Source organism: Carya illinoinensis, chromosome 3 (genome assembly GCF_018687715.1).
Source record: "Carya illinoinensis cultivar Pawnee chromosome 3, C.illinoinensisPawnee_v1, whole genome shotgun sequence".
Lineage (NCBI taxonomy): Eukaryota > Viridiplantae > Streptophyta > Magnoliopsida > Fagales > Juglandaceae > Carya > Carya illinoinensis.
The window spans coordinates 48,693,190-48,713,797 of NC_056754.1; the positions used below are offsets into that span (position 1 = coordinate 48,693,190).

At 34.8% G+C, this 20,608-nt stretch overlaps 2 protein-coding genes across 5 annotated transcripts; both read left to right on the forward strand.

Moving 5' to 3' along the window:
- Positions 1-2,665: 2,665 nt before the first annotated feature.
- LOC122305033 (aldehyde dehydrogenase family 2 member C4-like) lies at positions 2,666-8,090 on the forward strand. 4 transcript variants are annotated; one of them, XM_043117302.1, is made up of 10 exons: positions 2,767-2,917; positions 3,528-3,769; positions 3,909-4,022; positions 5,717-6,100; positions 6,287-6,376; positions 6,518-6,691; positions 6,817-6,954; positions 7,052-7,189; positions 7,278-7,339; positions 7,480-8,090. In XM_043117302.1, the coding sequence occupies exons 4-10, from the start codon at positions 5,732-5,734 to the stop codon at positions 7,751-7,753; spliced, it is 1,245 nt and encodes a 414-aa protein (XP_042973236.1). In that variant the 5' UTR covers positions 2,767-2,917; positions 3,528-3,769; positions 3,909-4,022; positions 5,717-5,731; the 3' UTR covers positions 7,754-8,090. The 4 variants fall into 4 exon arrangements, with proteins under 4 accessions (XP_042973233.1, XP_042973234.1, XP_042973236.1 ...); XM_043117299.1 differs by lacking the exon at positions 3,909-4,022 and having other exon boundaries at positions 2,666-2,917; positions 3,627-3,769; XM_043117301.1 differs by lacking the exon at positions 3,909-4,022.
- A 5,142-nt stretch (positions 8,091-13,232) lies between these two features.
- Positions 13,233-14,473, forward strand: LOC122304895 (aldehyde dehydrogenase family 2 member C4-like). The gene is made up of 4 exons (XM_043117159.1): positions 13,233-13,334; positions 13,462-13,635; positions 13,768-13,905; positions 14,384-14,473. The coding sequence occupies exons 1-4, from the start codon at positions 13,233-13,235 to the stop codon at positions 14,471-14,473; spliced, it is 504 nt and encodes a 167-aa protein (XP_042973093.1).
- Positions 14,474-20,608: the final 6,135 nt, after the last annotated feature.

Sequence of the window (20,608 nt, forward strand, 5' to 3'; positions counted from 1 at the left end):
ATAATTAATTTATGGATGCAATAAGATAAAAATGTCTCATATTCTAGCTGCTAAAATCCTAACGAGGATTGAAGTTCTCGTAAGACAATTAAGAAATTTAGCAGTCTAATGAATATAAAATGTGTCTAAAAGCGTGGGAGACATATTGATACAAAAGATAAAGCATCCCAAAAGAAAAAAGCACAAAGAAAAGAAATTGATGCTTCTGAAGAAGCCGTACCAACAAAATAAACAATAAGATCCATCCAAACTTTCTGAACAAAATTATCTCATAATAAAAACTCCTGAAAAGTATAATCCTTTTGAAGAGTACCTTCTGAAGAGATTTTTCATGAAATGTCTTTCCTTGAAGAGGTACAAATACCTGAAAATAATGAGATCTCGATACATTTCATGAATATTGGAGAAATTCTGGATAGAAATAAAACCGTTATCGATAACATATTTTTATATAAAATGTCACTTGACATTATCAGAAGTAATGAAGAAAGTGAGTTAAGAACCGTTGAAGAATATACAGACGTAAAAATATTGGCCAAAATTGAAAGAAACAATTCCTGCAGAATTGATATCACTAATAAAATGTGATACATATAGACATGTAGTTCAAACACCTAAGAGGTGATACTTGTTGAATATCAGTAGGTATTTGTACAAAAGAAATGAAAAATGTGATATATAAATCACAAGTTGGTTTTCCATAGAAATAAAATTGATATGTTTTTTAAGTTTATGAAATTATATTAAGGTTTTTATTAACTAGATAGTTACCGAGAGTTTAGGTATACATGATTAATTGCATATTTATATAGATCACTAGATATGAAATGCATGAAGCATATAGTCCTGAAGTACTTATTCTATCAAGTTTTAAAAATCCTTATATGATCTAAAACAATCTAAATGCATGTGGAACAAGCTATTTTCTATATATTTTCAGTATTTATATTAGTTTTTATTGCAGTTTATATAGATGATTTAAATGTCATTAAAGTTCCAGAAGAGCTTATGAAAACTGCACATATTAAAAATATAAATCAGAAACCCTTTCAGCTTCAAATGGGAGATGAATAAAATTATTAGTTCTGAAATATCATCTCTTAAATGCAATTAGTATTTCAGATTCATATTACGGTTTTGTAAGAAATGTGCATTATTAAATGAGAAATAAAATGGAGCACACAGAACATATACCAGAAGATAGAAATACAATATGAATATTTGTGAAATATTATTTTATTATCTCGAAATAAAATTACAGAAATTTGAAACTCTTCGTCTCATTCTTTAAACGATCTCGCTCTTTAAAAATTTGCATAGAATCTATATCTAAAGAAGTAGGCAATCGAAAAGAAGAGTCAAGTAAGGATTTTAAATTCCTATTCTCTTGTTTTATTGCTCTTATCTTCATGTAGGACTCTAGAAGAAATCGCTAAAAAATAGAAATTTTCTCGTTGAGTTTGTCAACCTCACAAGTTTTAGATTGTAGTCGTTGAGAAAATGCGACAATGATTGATGAATATCGGGTACCGAGATTCACAAGCTTGTAGATAACATCATTATCTAACTTATTAGTCATATCATTATTGTATAGCATTATAGTACCTACGATAGAAGCAGAAATAACTGATGAACGAGGTGTAAAATACCCCATATATTGGTTACGAGAAGATTGTTGGGCCATTGCAGAGTAAGAATGTATAAAGAGATTGCAGAGTAAGAATGCAGACTAATTACAGAAAAGTAAAGAAGATGGGATGCGAATAAAGATGAGCTGAATATTTCTTTTATAATACATGAATATTTTACTCTTTTTCCTTCGCCATTAGTTTTTTTCCCACTGGTTTTTTCTTTGGTAAAGTTTTAACGAGACATATTCTTTATGTATGGTCATGTTACAAACCTATTTGTATGACCATCTTTAGCTACCAATTAAGACCAATTTTTAGCTATTAATTAAGACCATTGAGCCATCAATTAAGACATATCTTTAGCCATCAATTAAGATTTAAGCTATACCTACTCATTTGTACTCTTATATATATGGGTATCATTCACCTGTATATGATCAAGTTTTTATATTGAATAACAACTCTTTCTCTTGCAATATCTTTTTTCTTTTGTAATATCATTTCTTTTTTAATTTTATAACATATGCATCATATTTATTTTATAATAAACAAATATTAAATTGAACTTATTATATTAAATATATATATATATATATACAAACATGTTACAAGGATGCTTGAATGAGATATCAAGCCAATAATAGATCTAAATTGTTTCTCATCATGGAATTAATTGGAAGCATGCATAATTAATTGATGATTTTCAACTATATGCTATCCGTATCAAACGAATAATGTTATACATCACACTACATCTTACTTAAATTCTATTATATATGATGTGACACATTTATCAGTATTTAATAATAAAGAAGTATGTAATAAATAACCATTCATGATAGTATATGTGACACATCTTATTTAGTAAGATGCAAGTGAAATAATAGTATAGTATATAGAATTTTCCATATTCAGACACTTTGGTTTTAAATATTATATTGATTAGCTGCCAAAAAAAAACCCATTAATTAACTTGATTATATATCCATGTGTTCTAATCAGAGCCAAGCTCGAATCAGAGGACCACTTCATGAAAGATTGCCGTTCTCACATGACCGTCTGATGCTTTGATTCTCTCTGTGTCTATATATATGGATCGTGTGTGTGTGTGGGAGGGGGGTTCAGTTGTTTTAAATAAGCGGTGAAAGCAACAAAGACGCAGCCTGACCGAGAGAGGAGAGAGATGGCAACTCCCAGCAATGGCAGCTCGGACTCTTTTGTCAAGATGCCAACCATAAAGTTCACGAAGCTGTTCATCGATGGAGAATTTGTTGACTCTGTTTCAGGTTTCTCAGTTCTCTATCTCCTAGCTAGATAGTTCAAACGCACTCAGTTTCTCTAAGTCATATACTCTTGTCTTGTGTTTACTTCGATCGTATTCGCAGATTTCCCAACTTTATTTGTTGACAGTACTCCTCTGCACCCATTTCAAAGAAAAAAATAAAAGTACTCTGCACCAGGCGAACCATATTCGTTTCATCTCTTTTCCCCAACTTTTTCAGCATCGATCTTAGTTAGTCTTGGATAAATACGTCTTGAATTGAACTATTCCTGAATATTTTTGTGTCTGATGTATGTATGCGTAAAAAGAGTTGTCATAATGCTGAGATCTGAGAAGTTTGGTTTCATTGCGAAGATAATCTCAATCAATCTTGCCTTAAAAAGAAAAGAAGATTGATCCAATTTTCTGGACTGTACTTAAGAGAGCCCCTTTATTTTTGAAGGATTAATAGAGTGTTCGATATAATATTACAAACCACCCAACCCAACCGATAGAAAAACCAGTCGGCAGCAAAATTACCAGAGTACCGCATGTTTAATTGTCATTTCATTTCACTTTACATTACACAGTACTGATGGGCCATGAAACTTACTTCATTTAGTTGTGTTTTCAAGGATGATGATGTATGGAGGAACATATATGTTAGCTAGAGTACTATAGTAATTGAATTTATCTGTGGGAAACTCTTCCAACCAAAAACAAAACAAAAACAGGAAAGACTTTCGAGACTATAGATCCAAGAACCGAGGAGGTGATTGCGAGGGTGGCGGAAGGGGACAAGGAGGATGTCAATTTGGCCGTGGAGGCTGCGCGTGGAGCTTTCGATCATGGTCCATGGCCCCGTTTGCCCGGCTCTGTACGTTTCCCTCTCTTGGGTCAATATTTGTCGTTTAGTACTTTACTGTAGACAATGTTATGTTTGAATTACTCGTTAAACGTTTGGAATTCTCCAAGTTTGTCTATCGATTTTCTTTACATAACGCGGTTGATAATAGATATTGATTAGTCTTCGGAAAGAAGTCTTCTGGTGTCACGGGCGTGGTGGACACGGGAACGCAACTCCCCGAGCAAAGATATTAGAGGGAGAGAGAGATTATTTTTAGTCAAAGGTGAGATTTTGGATTAAATATTAGTGGGCCCGTGGCTTAATTCTGTAGCCCTCAGTCTATTGCTTAAAGTCCTCGTCCAAGTTAACCCCTAAACCGGGGTTTAGTACTTTTACTTTACATTTATTTTCCACGAGGAAGTTGCTACATCCACAGATTCAGAATTCCTCTACCGATCAGTCAAAACCTTTTTTTTTTTTTTTTTTTAAATAGCTTTTTCTTTCACCATTTTTAAAAACTATTTAGACATTTTTAAAAAATAAAAAAAAATCACATTATTCCTTTCCACAATTGCATTTTTCCTTTGCATCTGAAGTCAACTTACGTTTAAAGTTTAAAAGAGATAAAGAACAGTACTGAACAGAGGCGGCATTTAATTTTTGGCAAATGTTGCTTATAAACTAATGACATAGGGACGGTCTAACGCCCCAGAGTCTCCTTGAATTCTTACATCCTTGTCGAGCTGGTTCGTCTAGTTGGCACACTTCTTATTCTCTTAATAATAATACAGATCTCATTCACCTCTGACTTTTATCAATTATCGAATCATGGAAAATACCCTAGTCTCTCTCTGTGTTCAAAGTTCCCTAGCTAGCTAGCAATCTGTCCGTGTCCGTATAAGTATTAATTTTTAGACGGCTCACGGAGAATATCTAAACTGATTCCAGTACTGCCGTGTAGACATTTCATTCTCTCTAATTAGCTAATTATGACTGGATGAATATTTATATACTCAAGATTTTTATTTATAAACCAGATATTTGATTATCATCCTTTGACCAATTTTTTGTGAAAACATTTAAACAATTGAAAATATTTTATTTATTTATTAATTATTTAATGCGGGATTAAAAGTTAAAATACAATGAAAAGTTGATCAAAATAGTTGCAAATAATATTACTCGTCTTATAAATTAATTAATATATTTATGGGTAGGTGACCTCCATGATAAATAATTAGAAGTAAATTGGTGTCCTTCTACCATTTTTAAGTACAGTGATTTGGGGCGATGTTGTCACATGAGGAGAAACCATATTGAGGAAAAGATTAAAACATTCCACGTGAATGCATGTGACGAAAAAACTTTCCTGTCATATTGGATAATATAAAGATGTTCTGAGCTAGCGTACTCGCGCGGTCGTCTACCCGCCCACAGACTTAAATGGTCATTTATTTACTTACTTTTTCCTAGTGGCCTGTTCTTGAACATCTTAGTGTGTATATATATATATATACACACCATGTATAGGTCTGGTTTAGATCTCGTAAATTAACCAATAGTCATTGTAATATTCTATGATTCTATATATATAATGAAGATTATTTTGGAAATATATATGTATCCATGAATCCTGCTCTTATTCTTTAATATAATAAACTAATTGATGGTCGATGAGCAATACCAAATTAACATAATCATAATGGGATAAGAGTAGTAGAGATGTACCATATAGCTAATTAACTCTATCTTTATATTTTTAACGTACATATGGATACGTATAACGTACTTATAAGTAGTATACTTAACCTATATATATATATATATATCATGTATATATATTAGTACATCCCTACTGGCTCATAATGGGCTCATAACACGTAAGAATGTCGTGTAAACAGTTCTTTTTTGTTTTTATTTGTTCAAATTAGAGAAAAAGAAAACTAATAATTGCAGCTTTTTTTTAATGAATTTTAGGAGAGAGGAAGGATTATGATGAAATTTGCAGATTTGATTGATGAACATGTAGAAGAATTAGCTGCCTTGGAGACTATTGATGCTGGGAAATTGTTTGGTCTAGCTAAGTTAGTAGACGTTCCTTCGGGAGCAAAAACCCTACGATACTATGCGGGTGCAGCTGATAAAATTCATGGGGAGGTGTTGAAAATGTCTCGAGAGTTTCATGCTTATACATTGCGTGAGCCGATTGGTGTCGTAGGACTCATCATTCCCTGGAACTTCCCAACTACCATATTATTTAGCAAGGTTAGCCCTGCCTTAGCTGCCGGCTGCACTATGGTCGTCAAGCCCGCCGAGCAAACACCCCTTTCAGCTCTTTACTATGCTCATCTGGCTAAGCTGGTACGTATATATGTTCCCAATTAATTTAGATCAAGAATCATCGATGCAACATGCATGTTTGTGACTAATATGTCCATATACCTTGTTGCATGGTTGTAACTAATATGTCCATATACCTTGTTCAATTCTTGATCATTTTTCTCCTTTTACATTAATTTGTATAAATAACTTTCTTGGTTAATTAAGGCCGGTATCCCAAATGGAGTTCTAAATGTTATCACGGGATTTGGACCGACTGCTGGTGCTTCCATTAGCTCTCATATGGACATTGATGGGGTAATTTTTAGTATTTAATTACTTTGATATCTGTGTTAATTAATTATTAAATATTTTGGAAAAGTCTAGGGCCATGTACTTCTATATTTGTACTTCAGTTGCATCTTCATTAATCTAGTACTACTTTTTCTCATTATTTAGGTCAGTTTCACTGGTTCCACGAAAATAGGACGTGAAATAATGCAGGCTGCAGCAAAAAGCAATTTAAAAGTGGTTTCACTTGAATTGGGAGGCAAGTCACCCCTTGTAATTTTTGACGATGCTGATGTAGAAAAAGCTGCTCAACTTGCTCTGTTGGGCATTCTATTTAATAAGGTGAATTGGGTTTCCTTTAATCTTTTCACTTTAAATTTATTGCATTTTAATTAGAAAACTAGTAAGTCTAGAAAAATGTGGCTTGCATGATTGTTTCTTTTTCTTCCTATATATGTTTTTTTCAGGGAGAAATATGTGTGGCAAGTTCTCGCGTTTTTGTTCAAGAAGGAATTTACGATGAATTTGTGAAGAAGTTAGTGGAAAAGGCAAAAGATTGGGTAGTTGGGGATCCTTTTGATCCTAAAGTAAATCAGGGACCCCAGGTAATTAAGAATCGTTTCAACGCAATATTGCATGGGCGGTCGTGCGACTTGTATATATAGGTCAGTAAAACGAGGCAATGCATCTTTCTATGTGCAGGTTGACAAGAAGCAGTTTGAAAAGATCCTTTTCTATATAGATCATGGAAAGAGAGAAGGAGCAACCTTGTTAACCGGTGGTAAGCCCGTGGGGGGCAAGGGCTACTATATTGAGCCAACCATTTTCACAGATGTTAAGGTGCATGTGTATTCGATTTCAAAATCTCGTTCCTTTTTGGTCGTACCTGCCAAAAATAATAAAAAAGAATCCTTTGAAACTTGCTCAGGAAGACATGCTAATAGTGAAAGATGAAATATTTGGACCTGTGATGGCTCTCATGAAGTTCAAGTGAGTATTTATTTCAGTCTTCCTTTTCTATATTTATACTGTGTTTTTAAAATATTTACTATGCTTTTAGAGAAACTCACTAGAACGACTATAAGTGCTGTCTAAGTACAATAGTATTTTGAACGCTTACATGCATGCAGAACAATTGATGAGGCGATTAAAAAGGCCAACAACACAAAATATGGACTTGCAGCAGGTATCGTGACCAAGAACTTAGACGTGGCTAACACAGTGTCAAGATCAATCCGTGCCGGGGTCGTTTGGATCAATTGCTATTTTGCTTTCGACAGAGACTGCCCTTATGGAGGGTACAAGATGAGTGGGTTTGGAAGAGATAATGGTTTAGAAGCCCTTCACAAGTATCTTCAAGTTAAATCAGTTGTGACACCCATTTACAACTCTCCTTGGCTTTGAATCAGTGTGGCTAATTCGGTTTGGCAAATGGCCATAACACACAGCTTGCAGATAATCAAAAGATTTTGATTTTTTTTTTTTCCTAATCTTTTTCGTGATTGAAGAGAAACATTGTGACTGCAATATATATGTGGAAGAATAAATTCAAGCATATTATGGATCGATGCCTCGATGCCTTACAGTACTGGCCGATCCTATAGGGTACGTAATTTCAGTTTCTTGCATGTGAAACTTGATGGGTAGGATATTGTATTATATCTTTGAAATAATGCAAACATGATCAAATAAAAGATTGCAGTACTTTAATGATTATTATTGAAGTACTCTTAATTATTAATATTATAGAAAATTGCTCATAGAATTAGCAGGGTGGTTTGCACTAGTCCATTTTTTCTTCTCCTCTGATCTGTTATTTTTGTGTTTGTTTTTTCTTTTCTTTTTTCCATCCCCGGCCTTTGATTTCTGATCATGATCAGTAGGTGTTTATCAATTATGACACGCAGGGAATTTGAATGTGGCAAACACGGTGTTAATTACATCAATTTGTGTGGGCACCGTTTGAATCAATTTTTACAAGCAGTCTTGGAACATTTTTTTCAAAAATTAAAATTAAAATTATTAAAAGCAAAATATTTAAAAATTAGTTTTGGGTGTCTAGCCTCTATGCATAAAAGTTAAGACCATCTCGGCCACTTCCATTAAGAATGGCTAGACCACCTCTAAAAGTCGAGTAGCCGCACCTACCCTGTATAATCTTTCTAGGTGGTGCAATCATTCCTTTGGTTTTTGGGGTCGCCTAGGCCACCTATGGAAACAAAGGTGGTTAGAATGTTGAAGAAAGATGAGCGAATACAGTAATCTGAAAAAATAAATGTTACTTTGAGATATGTAGTATACTATTTTTAAAGTAATAATTGCCCATATTTGAAAGAGTTAGCTATTTAGTTACAAGCAATTCACTTTTAAGATACAACAAAGTCACTAACTATAAATATTAATTATGAAGTTTTTTCTTTAAAATTTTTTTACAAAATTGTGTATGAAACTGAAAATATGTGAGAATAGAATTAATCATATTCGTGGATTACATTCTCTATTTACAGAGAATGAAGTGGCACGTTGTGAAAGATCACAACTTTTTAACTTGTAGCTTTTCAACTGGCAGCCGTTAGTTTAAAGGGTATAACATTTCACTTAAAGACTACTAAGGCCTCCAGCCACAAGGACGACAAAAACGTACTACGTCCCTCTGCAATGCTGCAGGCCTCCAACTACAACGATGACAATGATGCCCCTGCACCATGCTCCACTACTATACTGCAGGCAATAGAATACTCTGGCACAGCCTCTGCCAACAGCAGCCAGCGAAGAGAATAGTAGCAGCCAATGAGGGGAATCTCGACACCTAGCACTCTCTAGAATATTTCAATAACCAACCTGCTGATGTGTAAACATATGAGTAGTTTGTGTGATCTGTGTAAAGAGGCTTTCTTGCTAACAAATATATATATATATGTGCAAAATACATTGTAAAGTAGAGCGATAGAGAATGAAAAGCAGAGAATGAAATCAAAGGCTTTTCAACTATGCCTTTCTTCAAACAGTTTATGTGCATTTTCTTTTATACTCTTTCTAGCTTGATTTATCACGGTATCAGAGCTTTGAAAAGACTCATCATCCCCTTTTGCTTCGAATCTCAGCCATGGCCTCTCCTAAAAACTCAAATATCTCTTCTTCATCCCACCCACCCCCTCCTTCAATTCTTAATTCCTCTTCTCATTTTGTCACTATAAAACTTACCCTATATAACTATCTACTTTGGAAGGCGCAAATTGTGTTGTTTCTTATAGGACATCAACTGTATGAATACGTTGATGGTTTTCTTCCTATGCCCCCATCCATGCTTAAGAATCTACCCAACCCAGCGTCTTCCAAGTGGGTCTTACAAGACCAACTCATAATCCTAGCAATCAATGCTTCTCTTTCTTATTCAGTGCTTGCCCAAGTTTTCTCTTACACTACCTCTCACGAGGTTTGGTCTACTCTGCAAACATCGTTTGCTGCACAATCCACAGCACACCATGCAAACCAAGTACCAACATACTACTCCCTCCATCATAGAATAATTTAACCAAGCTACGTCCCTCTCCTCTACGCTTGATGCCGCTGGTCAACCTCTCTCCCTATTTGAATTCACCATTTACCTTTTTACTGGCCTTGGTTCTGATTATGAATCTCTGATTACATCCCTTACCACTCGACCAGATCCTCTTTCCACTCCATAGATATACAATTATTTGTTGAATCATAAGCCTTGTTTGTCACACCAAATTATCACTTTGCTTTCAGGAACATCTCTTGCAGCACACGCTACTGCAGTTCGCCCACCTGGTTTCCAACCAAACCATGGTAGAGGAAATCCTTCTAGAGGACGTCGAGGTCGTGGTCCCACTAGAGGAGGTTCTCAACCATTTTCCAATCGATCCTTACAGCAATGTCCATTATGCTAGAAACCTGGTCATTCTGCCTTAACATGCTATGACCGATTTGATCAGGCTTATCAAGCCCCACCACCCTCCTCATTTACAGCCAACTACATAGTTTTATCTCACACGTCACCTCAAATCTCTCCCTTCGCACCACCTTCACATACTTGATTTCTCGACATTGTCGCCATGAACCACTTTACATCTGAGTTCTCCAATCTAAACTTGGACTCTACGGCCTATCAAGGACCTGATCAATTTAGTATTGGTGATGAGTCAACCTTACCAATATAGAATATTGGAACAGCTCATCTTCACTCAGCTTCGGGCAAATTTCTTCTCTCTCAATTACTTCATGTTCCCTCTATTACTAGAAATCTCCTTTCCGTTCGTCAATTTTGTTTAGATAATTTTTCTTTTTTTTTTGTGAAGAATTTGCACACTCGGACGGCTCTACTTCAAGCCCATGTTAGAAATGGATTGTATGAACTTCCATCGGATGTCACGGCAACTCCTCAAGCATCCATTGGTCAACTGACCTCTTCTCAAACTTGGCATAATCTACTTGGTCACCCATCTCCTAGGACAACATCCTTCACTATCAATAGCTTTAATCTTCCTGTAATGTCTAAATCCCGTATTTCATCATGTCAAGCTTGTCCACAAGCAAAATCCCATGTTCTTCCCCCCCCCCCCCCCCACCATCTAGGTCACTTAAGCCTTTCTTTTTACTGTTTTTAGATGTTTGGGGACCCGCTCATGTGCCCCCCTCTAATGGTTGTAGGTTTTATCTTTTCATCATTGATGAATTTTCTAAATATATATGGATGTTTACTTTACAATCTAAATCGGATGTCTCTACAATTTGCTAAGCCTTTTTTAAATATGTGAAAATTTTCTATTCATCAATAATTCATTCCATCCAATCCAGTGCTTCGCATTAGAGTGGCAAGATTCAAATTGGGCCAATGTTTGCCCTTTGTCCTTTTCAGGAAAGCTAAGAATGTTACCCTCAGATGTCGCAGGTGGTAAAAATATAAAAACTCTCAAGCAGTTAGGTCAAGGTAAAACTCCCCAATCGGCTTTAAAGTCATGCGAAACACAATACATGCGCAGAGAAAGGCCCTCGGAGCAAATGGGTGAAGCTGAGCAGAAGCAAGGCAAACGAGATCCAAAATATCATGAAAGGGGCAATAGAAAGGAAGCCTTAACCCATGAACCAATGAAGAAATAGTCAAAGCAACCTTACCTATGAAGCCTTCATCATCTATGCATACATGGGGGGGAACCTCTAACAAAGCTGTATCTGGAATGCGGTACTTTTCTTGCAAAGTTCCCATGTCCCGTTCCTTAAGGCCTGAATGCCACTCATACCCCTTGTAGGTTGGAACATCCAGTACATGGGAAGATTGCACATCAGAGGTGCGGGTAGAAATGTTGTAGCCTATTCAGCCATGGGAACTTGAAGCGGAGAGTAGTAACAAGGCAAGGAAGGAAATAACAAGAAATTGCAAGGAAACACGAGCAGAAAGGGAAGAATCAAATAGAGGAAGAAGAGGAGGTCAGAAGGCAGTATATAAGTCAAGTCAGGGATACGAAGGGCCTGTAGCATTAAGCATCATGATCTGGTAGCAAAGCATGGCAGAATGGGAACATTTACACGCAATTTAGTAACTGCCGCCACGTCATAGATCAATCACTAGCCTTTTAATTTTCAAAAGATAAAGCTGGCAGGGAATAAAAAGTTTCATCTACTCCAACGTAAAGAATAGCAAGTTAATTGAAAAGTCCATGCCCAGTTTGAGTCACCATTTTAGTAAAAGGCTAACGGGGTATTTAAAACTAGAGAAATGATAATTATAGTCGTGGTTGTGCAAGCGGCGTGCAGTCGCTTTGATAAAAATAAATTAATATGGGACCCACATGAAAAAAAAACTAACTTTTTAATCGTGGACCTCACTTTTTTTCAAAGCGATTGCGCGGCGTTTGCAATTCCACGACTATATGTAGCATTACTTTTAAAACTATGAAGCCCAATCAAAGTCATCCATAGCATGAAAAATAAATTCCCACTCCAAATCAAGATGTCACAGTTGCAAAAATGATTTCATTAAAATGAGAATTCCCCACGTACATGAGCAAAGGGAATTAGCAGGGTAATTGGAGGGGTCAAAATAGTGCACTCGATAGCCCAACTCCAAGTTATGATGGACCAAGCCCAAACCACGAGATAAATGCCTGTGAAAGCCTGGTCTTCCTCCATCCAATATAACAGATAAACACTACCATGGCAATTAGATCACTCCTATTATTTAGGGGTAATCCAAGTTGATAAGCGTCATGAAAGGGAAGTATCACATGAGCGTGATCTAACTACTAGGTAGTGATGTAACTCCACCTAACACTTATATATATATATATGGATAACAAATAACCCTAAGGGTACTCCCTATTTTGATATACTCGAATAATTATATGTGATTCATCACTAACTTAAGCATCGGAATTGTTGTAAGCGTACAACGCTGACATCCCTTGATACTTTGTCGGTGAATGGCTACGTTCGATGGTAGGACACACGCTTCATTTACACACACACACACACATATATATATATATTTCATATGGTGAAGTTATTCTTTTTTTCTCTCAAATACAAAACTCATTGGCGAAGTCATAGCTATCTATGAATTATGCAATTCTTGATTTTTCATATTTTCTCACATCTTGTATCATGAATTAAGGGTAAAATCAAGACTTTGAGAAAGGGAAATCTCATATGCATCATAGTATGATGTTTCATTGACCCTTCATCTTCTTCTGGTTTGTCCAGTAACTCCTCAACTGGCTCAAACCCTGTCCTTAACTAGTAATGTGGTGAAGTCATTTTCCACGCATACATTATCCTTATCCATATTCAATACAATAGTTGCCTTTTCTAGCTTTCATATATACGAGTTCCTCCTGATATTTTTCCCATTGATCTTTTCTTCATGTTCAAGGCTGGTATCCCTGATGGAGTGCTCAATGTTGTAACCGGATTTGGACCAACTGCTGGTGCTGCAATTAGCTCTGATCACATGGATATTGATGCCGTAATTTCTGGCTTTTAATTGAGTGTTTCCCTTGTTTATGTTCTTTTTTGTAAAAATGTCTTGGCCAATAAGTTCATTGCTTTGGGGTACTGCTGTGCTCTTGAATCTAGAGTGATGGTCTTTTCAGGTTAGTTTTACTGGCTCTCCAGAAGTTGGACTCAAGGTAATGCAGGCCGCAGCAACAAGTAATTTGAAAGTGGTTTCACTTGAATTAGGTGGCAAATCACCCCTCATAATCTTTGATGATGTCGATGTAGATATGGCTGCTGAGCTAGCCATTTTCGGCATACTATGTAACAAGGTAAATTTCATGTGTTCTTTGCTTCTTTATTATTTTAAATAAAGTTGCATTTTATGATTTTAGAAATTAATTTAGTTAAAGATTGTACCTTAAAATGACAATTTTCTTTACTAATATTTGTACTTTTATCAGGGAGAAATATGTGTTGCAAGTTCTCGTGTTTATGTTCAAGAAGGGATATATAACGAACTTGAGAAGAAATTAGTTGAGAAGGCAAACGCTTGGGTAGTTGGGGATCCTTTTGATCCTAAAGTTCAACAAGGACCCCAGGTATGAATTGAGGCTTTCATCCATACATATGTTTTTAAAGGTGATATAGACAAATATTTTACATGAACTACTTTTACACAATTCTTCAATCAAATACTATTTTTAAAAATTTATTTGAATTTTTTTTTTTTTTTTTTAACTTTCACTGATTTGAATTGAAAACTAAAAATATTTTATTAAAAAGTTGTATAAGAATTGAAAAATAATTATGCAGATGTAATTTCCCATAATTTTTTTCTCTGCTATCGACGTGGGGTACAAGCAACTAACAAACGCGAACAAGCAGGGAGAAGAAGAGGAATAATTAATCAAGGAAATCCAACAAGTCATGAACAAACTGGGAAGTGTATTAGGCCCATAATCCCATTAAAGCTACATGATATGGTCCGAAATAACAACAAAAATACATGGCATTATTCTTTGTAAACAACCGGTTTATTTAACTTGATTGAGTTTTTTGTTTTGGTATGATGTGCAGGTCGACAAGAAGCAGTTGGAAAAAATTCTTTCAACGTGGGAAGTGGCGGAAACAAACAAAAGACAGAGAGAAGCGAGAGAAAGAGAGTGAGAGAGAGGGACTTACCGGCAAAGGCGTCGAAAAGAGAGGAGCAACGTGGGGAGGAGCTTGGGGACAAGCTGAGGGACATTGGGGCCAATAAAATTGTAATTACTAACGGAGGTAAAATTATAATCCATTATTTTTCGTTTTTGTTTGTAATTACTAACGGAGGTAAAAATAAAAAAGAATTTTGTCTATTGGATGGTTGTGTCCATAAAGGTTCAGTCATTCCTTTCTATAAAGGGTGAGATTGAGTATTTATTTAAATAAATGTTATCTCTTAGATATTTATCTGTAGGGAGTATCAACAGCAGTTAGGATTGTTCATACGGGCCGGATAAAATCCGGCCCGACCCGGAACCCGGATAACCGGGTGTCTGGTTATGGGTTTCAGCCCGGATTTGATCCGGGCCGAAACCCGCATTATTAAAACCGGCCCAATCCGGGCCGGTTATGGGTATTATACCCGGGTACCGGATTTAAACCCCGGTACCCGATTTATATATAAAAAAAAAAAATTTGTGATCCTCATCTCTCTCTCTCTCTCTCTCTCTCTCTCTCTCTCTCTCTCTCTCTCTCTCTCTCTCTCTCTCTCTCTCTCTCTCTCTCTCTCTCTCTCGTCTGAGCCCAACGAACGTAACCCTAGCCTTCGCCTTCAAGCTTTGCCGCTATCTATCCCTCTCGCCGTCGCCGGCAGACTTTAGATAGGTAGTCTCTCTTCTCTCTCTCTCTCTCTCGATCGATCCAACAAAAAATGTAGATCTGCTATTTTTTATTAAACATGGGGTGGTTTTTGTTTTTTCAAGTTTTTTAGATCTGCTATTCACGTTAGATCTGAATGTATCCTTTTTTTTTTATGGGTTTTTTATGGTCAAGTATGCGCTAGTATCTCTGTTCAATTTCAGATCTGTTTTTGTTTATCTGTTTGGTTGTTGGGAAAACGAGGGGAAAGAAATAATTTTTTGTTTATCTGTTTGGTTGTTGGGAAAACGAGGGGAAAAAATAGGTTTTTGTTTATCTGTTTGGTTGCTGGGAAAACGAGGGGAAAGAAATAATTTTGTTTATTTGTTTGGTTGCTGGGAAAACGAGGGGATAGAAATAGTTTTTTGTTTATCTGTTTGGTTGCTGGGAAAGAAATAATTTTGTTTATCTGTTTGGTTGCTGGGAAAACGAGGGGAAATAAATAATTTTTTGTTTATCTGTTTGGTTGTTGGGAAAACAAGGGGAAAGAAATAATTTTTTGTTTATCTGTTTGGTTGCTGGAAAAACGAGGGGAAAAAATAGTTTTTTGTTTACCTGTTTGGTTGCTGAGAAAACGAGGGGATAGAAATAATTTTTTGTTTATCTGTTTGGTTGCTGGGAAAGAAATAATTTTGTTTATCTGTTTGGTTGCTGGGAAAACGAGGGGAAAGAAATAATTTTGTTTATCTGTTTGGTTGCTGGAAAAACGAGGGGAAATAAATAATTTTTTGTTTATTTGTTTGGTTGCTGGGAAAGAAATAATTTACATGGCCAAATGAAAAATACAACAGGTGTTTTTATAATGAGAAAATACAATGGGTGAATAATATAAGACAGAAAGCATAATGGATCAATAAACAGCATAAACAATAGGTTGTTTTTCTTAGCTTGAAAAGTGTGGATATATATTTTTTCGGCTATGTACTGGTTTGATAATTCTTCAGCAATTATGAAACCAAGTTTCTTAACTTGGATAAAAACCATAGTTTTGAGAATTTTTACTGCTACTGAAGAATAGCTTCATGTCAAAATATTGCAAATCTAATTAATTCTCATACATGGGAGAGAATTATGTTAGTTAGAACTTAGAAGGACTTCAATTCATGGATTAAGAGTGTGAGTGGTATACAACTTATATTGTCAACTTAATGTTCTTTACAGATTACTGCTTCTATAAAACACGCAACTTGTTTCAATACTACTTCATATGCCCAAACTTGTAGGAAATATTCGTTATTTAGAGCACACGGTGGAGCACATACGAAGTTGATATCTACAAACATGAGATTCATCTGCCACCAATGATCTTGCAGTAGACTATTGTACAGAAAATGAAGTTTTTCAACTAGGAAGGCAAGAAAGGTTGTTTGGTTTGCTTCAAAGATTTGTATAAATTCCCGTAAAAAAAGAAGTGATTGAGATACAGAACGTTTTATAGTGCTTATTATCTTCTAATGGGAGTAACAACTATTGCCTACCCAAGATCTATGGGGAACAGGGGAATGGGTCTTTTAAGATCTTGCTTGTTCCTACCAGACGGTAATATAAAATATTGTAATCGATAACTTGGTTTGTGAGTTAAGAAACTTGTGTTGTTATCTTAGATGAATAATGATTCAAATGTTATGTTAAATATAATTCTTTGAACCATATTATAATGACATAGTTCATTCTACTAAATAACAATATTGGAAAATTCCTGAACGTATTCTATGTGGACCTGAAATTTTAGTATCATTGAACTAATTTCTTGTTCATGTTTGCTTCCAAAGTATATTATTGAGATTTTATTTTGTTGACAGAAAAACTCAAAATATCCAGATTTTAAACACAAAGATACTGGAGAAGCTGAATGCATAGCACTAACATCTGATTTCTTTGAACTTTCCAGCCTTGCCTTTTTATTCTTTGACAAAATGAGCCGAAGACTCGATAACTTTCTAGCCTTGGGCTATAATATAGGTTTTTATCAAAAAAAAAAAAAAACCGGGTTCAATTCGGAACCCGGAATCCGGGTTTTACAAAATCCGGATTCATCCGGGTTCCGGCCCGGATCTGACCCGGGTTAACCCGGTCCGGTTTCCGGCCCGGATTTCAAATCCGGGTTCCGGTTTGGGTGTACCCAGATTCCCGGGTCGGAACCCGGATGAACAGCCCTAGCAATAGTGAAGTCTAGATCAATTCAATAATATACTGGTAGAGCTCCAAATATTTGATATGGGAATTCTCCGCATGTATTTGGTCATAAATATAAATTTCTCTTGATAAATAAATGAATGATGATATTTTCCTTTAAAAAAATAATGATTAATTAATAATTGATGAGCTTTATTAATCTTTATGGATTTAATTATCATAATTGGAGTTAATGTTATTCATTTTTTTATGTACACCTCTAACTAATCTTTTTTTTTTTTTTTTATGTATAATTATTAATCAGCTCCTATATAATTAGAATGGGTCAAGCTACTCGGCCGCCTACTTGTTACCGCTCCCTTATACCGCATGATGTGGCGTCACAATGTGGTAGCCATATATTTATATTAAAAAAACCGATTTTCATATATTCCTCTCTCAGTTCATTTAAAGTAAACGAAAATGAAGAAGCAAATCAGTCTCAATTATCATCCAAGCAACTGCCCTCTGCAATGTTTGCATATTCATTTTTCTTTCCCAAATTGACCTCGAGCGAAATGAAGAATAATTTTTTCCGTCCAAGTTACCTCGTCTACTTATCAAGGATTCAAGAGAGCTCTTAGATCTGTGTTTTGTCATTTCCTCTTATTTCTGTTTTCTTTTAATGTTTGGGAAAAATTAATCAAATGGTACAAGAAAACCCTTGACCATTCTCATGTCCAAAGTGAAACATTCCATCAAAATATCATCAGACACACTAACTAGCGGTTTTGAGATCTAGGTTCATATTTTTTTTCGTTTTAGACATTGGAGATATAATTGAGAGAAGAGGGCTGCCATGATGATCGACCAAAATACTTTGATACCCATTTTTGCGATATTCCTTTGGCTTATGGCATTATGTCATGGCTTTCACAAAGATCACCCATTTTTGCAAATCTTTATAGGATCTTCCTTGTGGCTTCTACCATGGATTCCACAAGAACAAAATACTCTGATAACAAATTGCTCATACACCAAGCTCTGTAATTATAAACAAAATAGAAATAAGAAAATGGTCGGTGGAAAGAACAAAATAGATGGAAAGACTCTAGGATTCCACTTGAGGTCGATTTGGAGAAGGAAAATGACAATTCTGGATGGGGGACAAGGGCTTCCTACAGAGGGCATTGGGCATTTTGCATTTTTGTTTCCTACAGAGCTCAGAGATAGTTTTAGGAAGTTTTGTTTTAGTTTTTAAATTATTTAACACGTGGCATATCCACATCCAACGGTAAGGAACAACGATAATATTGAAGCGGCCAAATAGCATTTTCCAATTAGAATTACAACTAATTCATATACACTTGATTGAACCATATATAAATATAATAATGAGTACCATTCTTAAGAGAAAATTCTCAATTCGCATACGACAGGTACGCTAACTATTCCAATTAAGATCACATGATCGATCATGTATACATATATATATATAAATGATATTTATAATTGTTGTTGTATAAATATCGCACAGTTTTTTAAAAAAAAAATGAATTAATATGAAATCCACATGAAAAAAAAAAACTAACTTTTAATCGTGAATCTCATTTTTTTTCAAAATGATTGCGCAGCATTTACAGATTCCACGACTGTAAATAGCATTATTCATATATATATATATATATATATATAAATAATAAACAGGTACATAGTTCTACATTTTATTTCCTAATCGGAGAACAGCTACTTGTTGATCAATTAGGTATTATAATTATTATTATTAATTTATTATTATTATTATTATTTGTTGTTATAATGACATATATATAATTTTATTTGACTTAATCGAATCATTTGGTCGGAATTAGCATCAGACAGCTTCTACTTTATTTGTTTGAACAGAACATGCGACGGAATTTATATATTCTGGCAAATTGATCAAGACAAAATTATAACAGACATCATGATCATCACGTGATAAAATACATTACTAATATTTTTTAAAAAAATGCTGCGCTCACGGATGAATGGTTCCGATTGGGTTCCTTTTTTTTTTTTTTTTTACTTAGTAATTAAAGAAATATGTTTTCAGTGATATTGTGAATTTAAAAAAAAAAAATATATTTAAAATATAAAAAAAAAAAAAACTAAATGAGAAAATACTTTTAAAAAATTAGAAAAGAGATTTTGTTCTTTTTCAATACTCATGAACTCGTGCTGCATCTATGTGAATGTAGCGCACTCGTATTTTTTTATGATCTGGCAAAATTATATGCTTAGATCTACGCGCGCACTGATGACCAAAAAGTTGCATCTCACTGATCAAGAATGGCACACTTGCACACCAAACCAGCTTTTATATAAATATATATATATATATATATATATAACGTCGTGGTACAATCGATCGCATGTGGGCAAAACCATATTAAATAAAAAGATATTCATGATGTAGTAAATTAATTTAGATCAAGAGTGATTTACATGAATTCACATGCAATTAGATGATCGATCGATCAATAGTTTTTTAAATATTGTTTAAATTTTACAAAATAATAATCTCCATCCTAGCCTAGCTTTCTTTAAGCCTATACAACTTCAATTAATCTTAATTAGGATCTTATTGATCTTGTTGAGCAAAATGTTTTTTATGAGGTAATTAACAAAGTTTAGCTAGCGGGGGTGTGTAACATATATATATATATATATATTTTTTTTTTTTTTGATAGTGAAACAGTGTTTCATTCATTCATATAACGGACAATTACAACTTCTGACTTGAAAAATACAAGTCAAATTATAACATTTACTCGCCCCCCAACCCACAAATTTCTTTGTAGTTGACATGGTCTTGCCCAATTCCTCCAGACTAAGTCGTCTAAGAGACAGCCCTCCAGACTAAACAGTCTGAGAGACAAACCTCTGTCTTAGACCACCGTCTAAGACAGCCCACACAACTCCCCCTCCCAAGGAGTGGAGTACAAAACTCTACGGACCCTAGGCCCTAGAGACTAGTGTAACATATATATAATACCTAGAAGACAAGTAAAGTATTATTCCTCCGTATAGGCCGGATAGATAGATCAAGATATATATATATATATATATATATAAAATTCCTTCAATTCACTCTCTTAAAATGTCACGTATTTTTTAAGTACGCGACACATATATATATATATATACATGGTTTTTAATATTTAGTCAAATGTTAACTTTTCCTCCGTTATTAACATGATCTAAATTAATCGGTTAATTTGACTAATTCGCTAATCCTATATATAT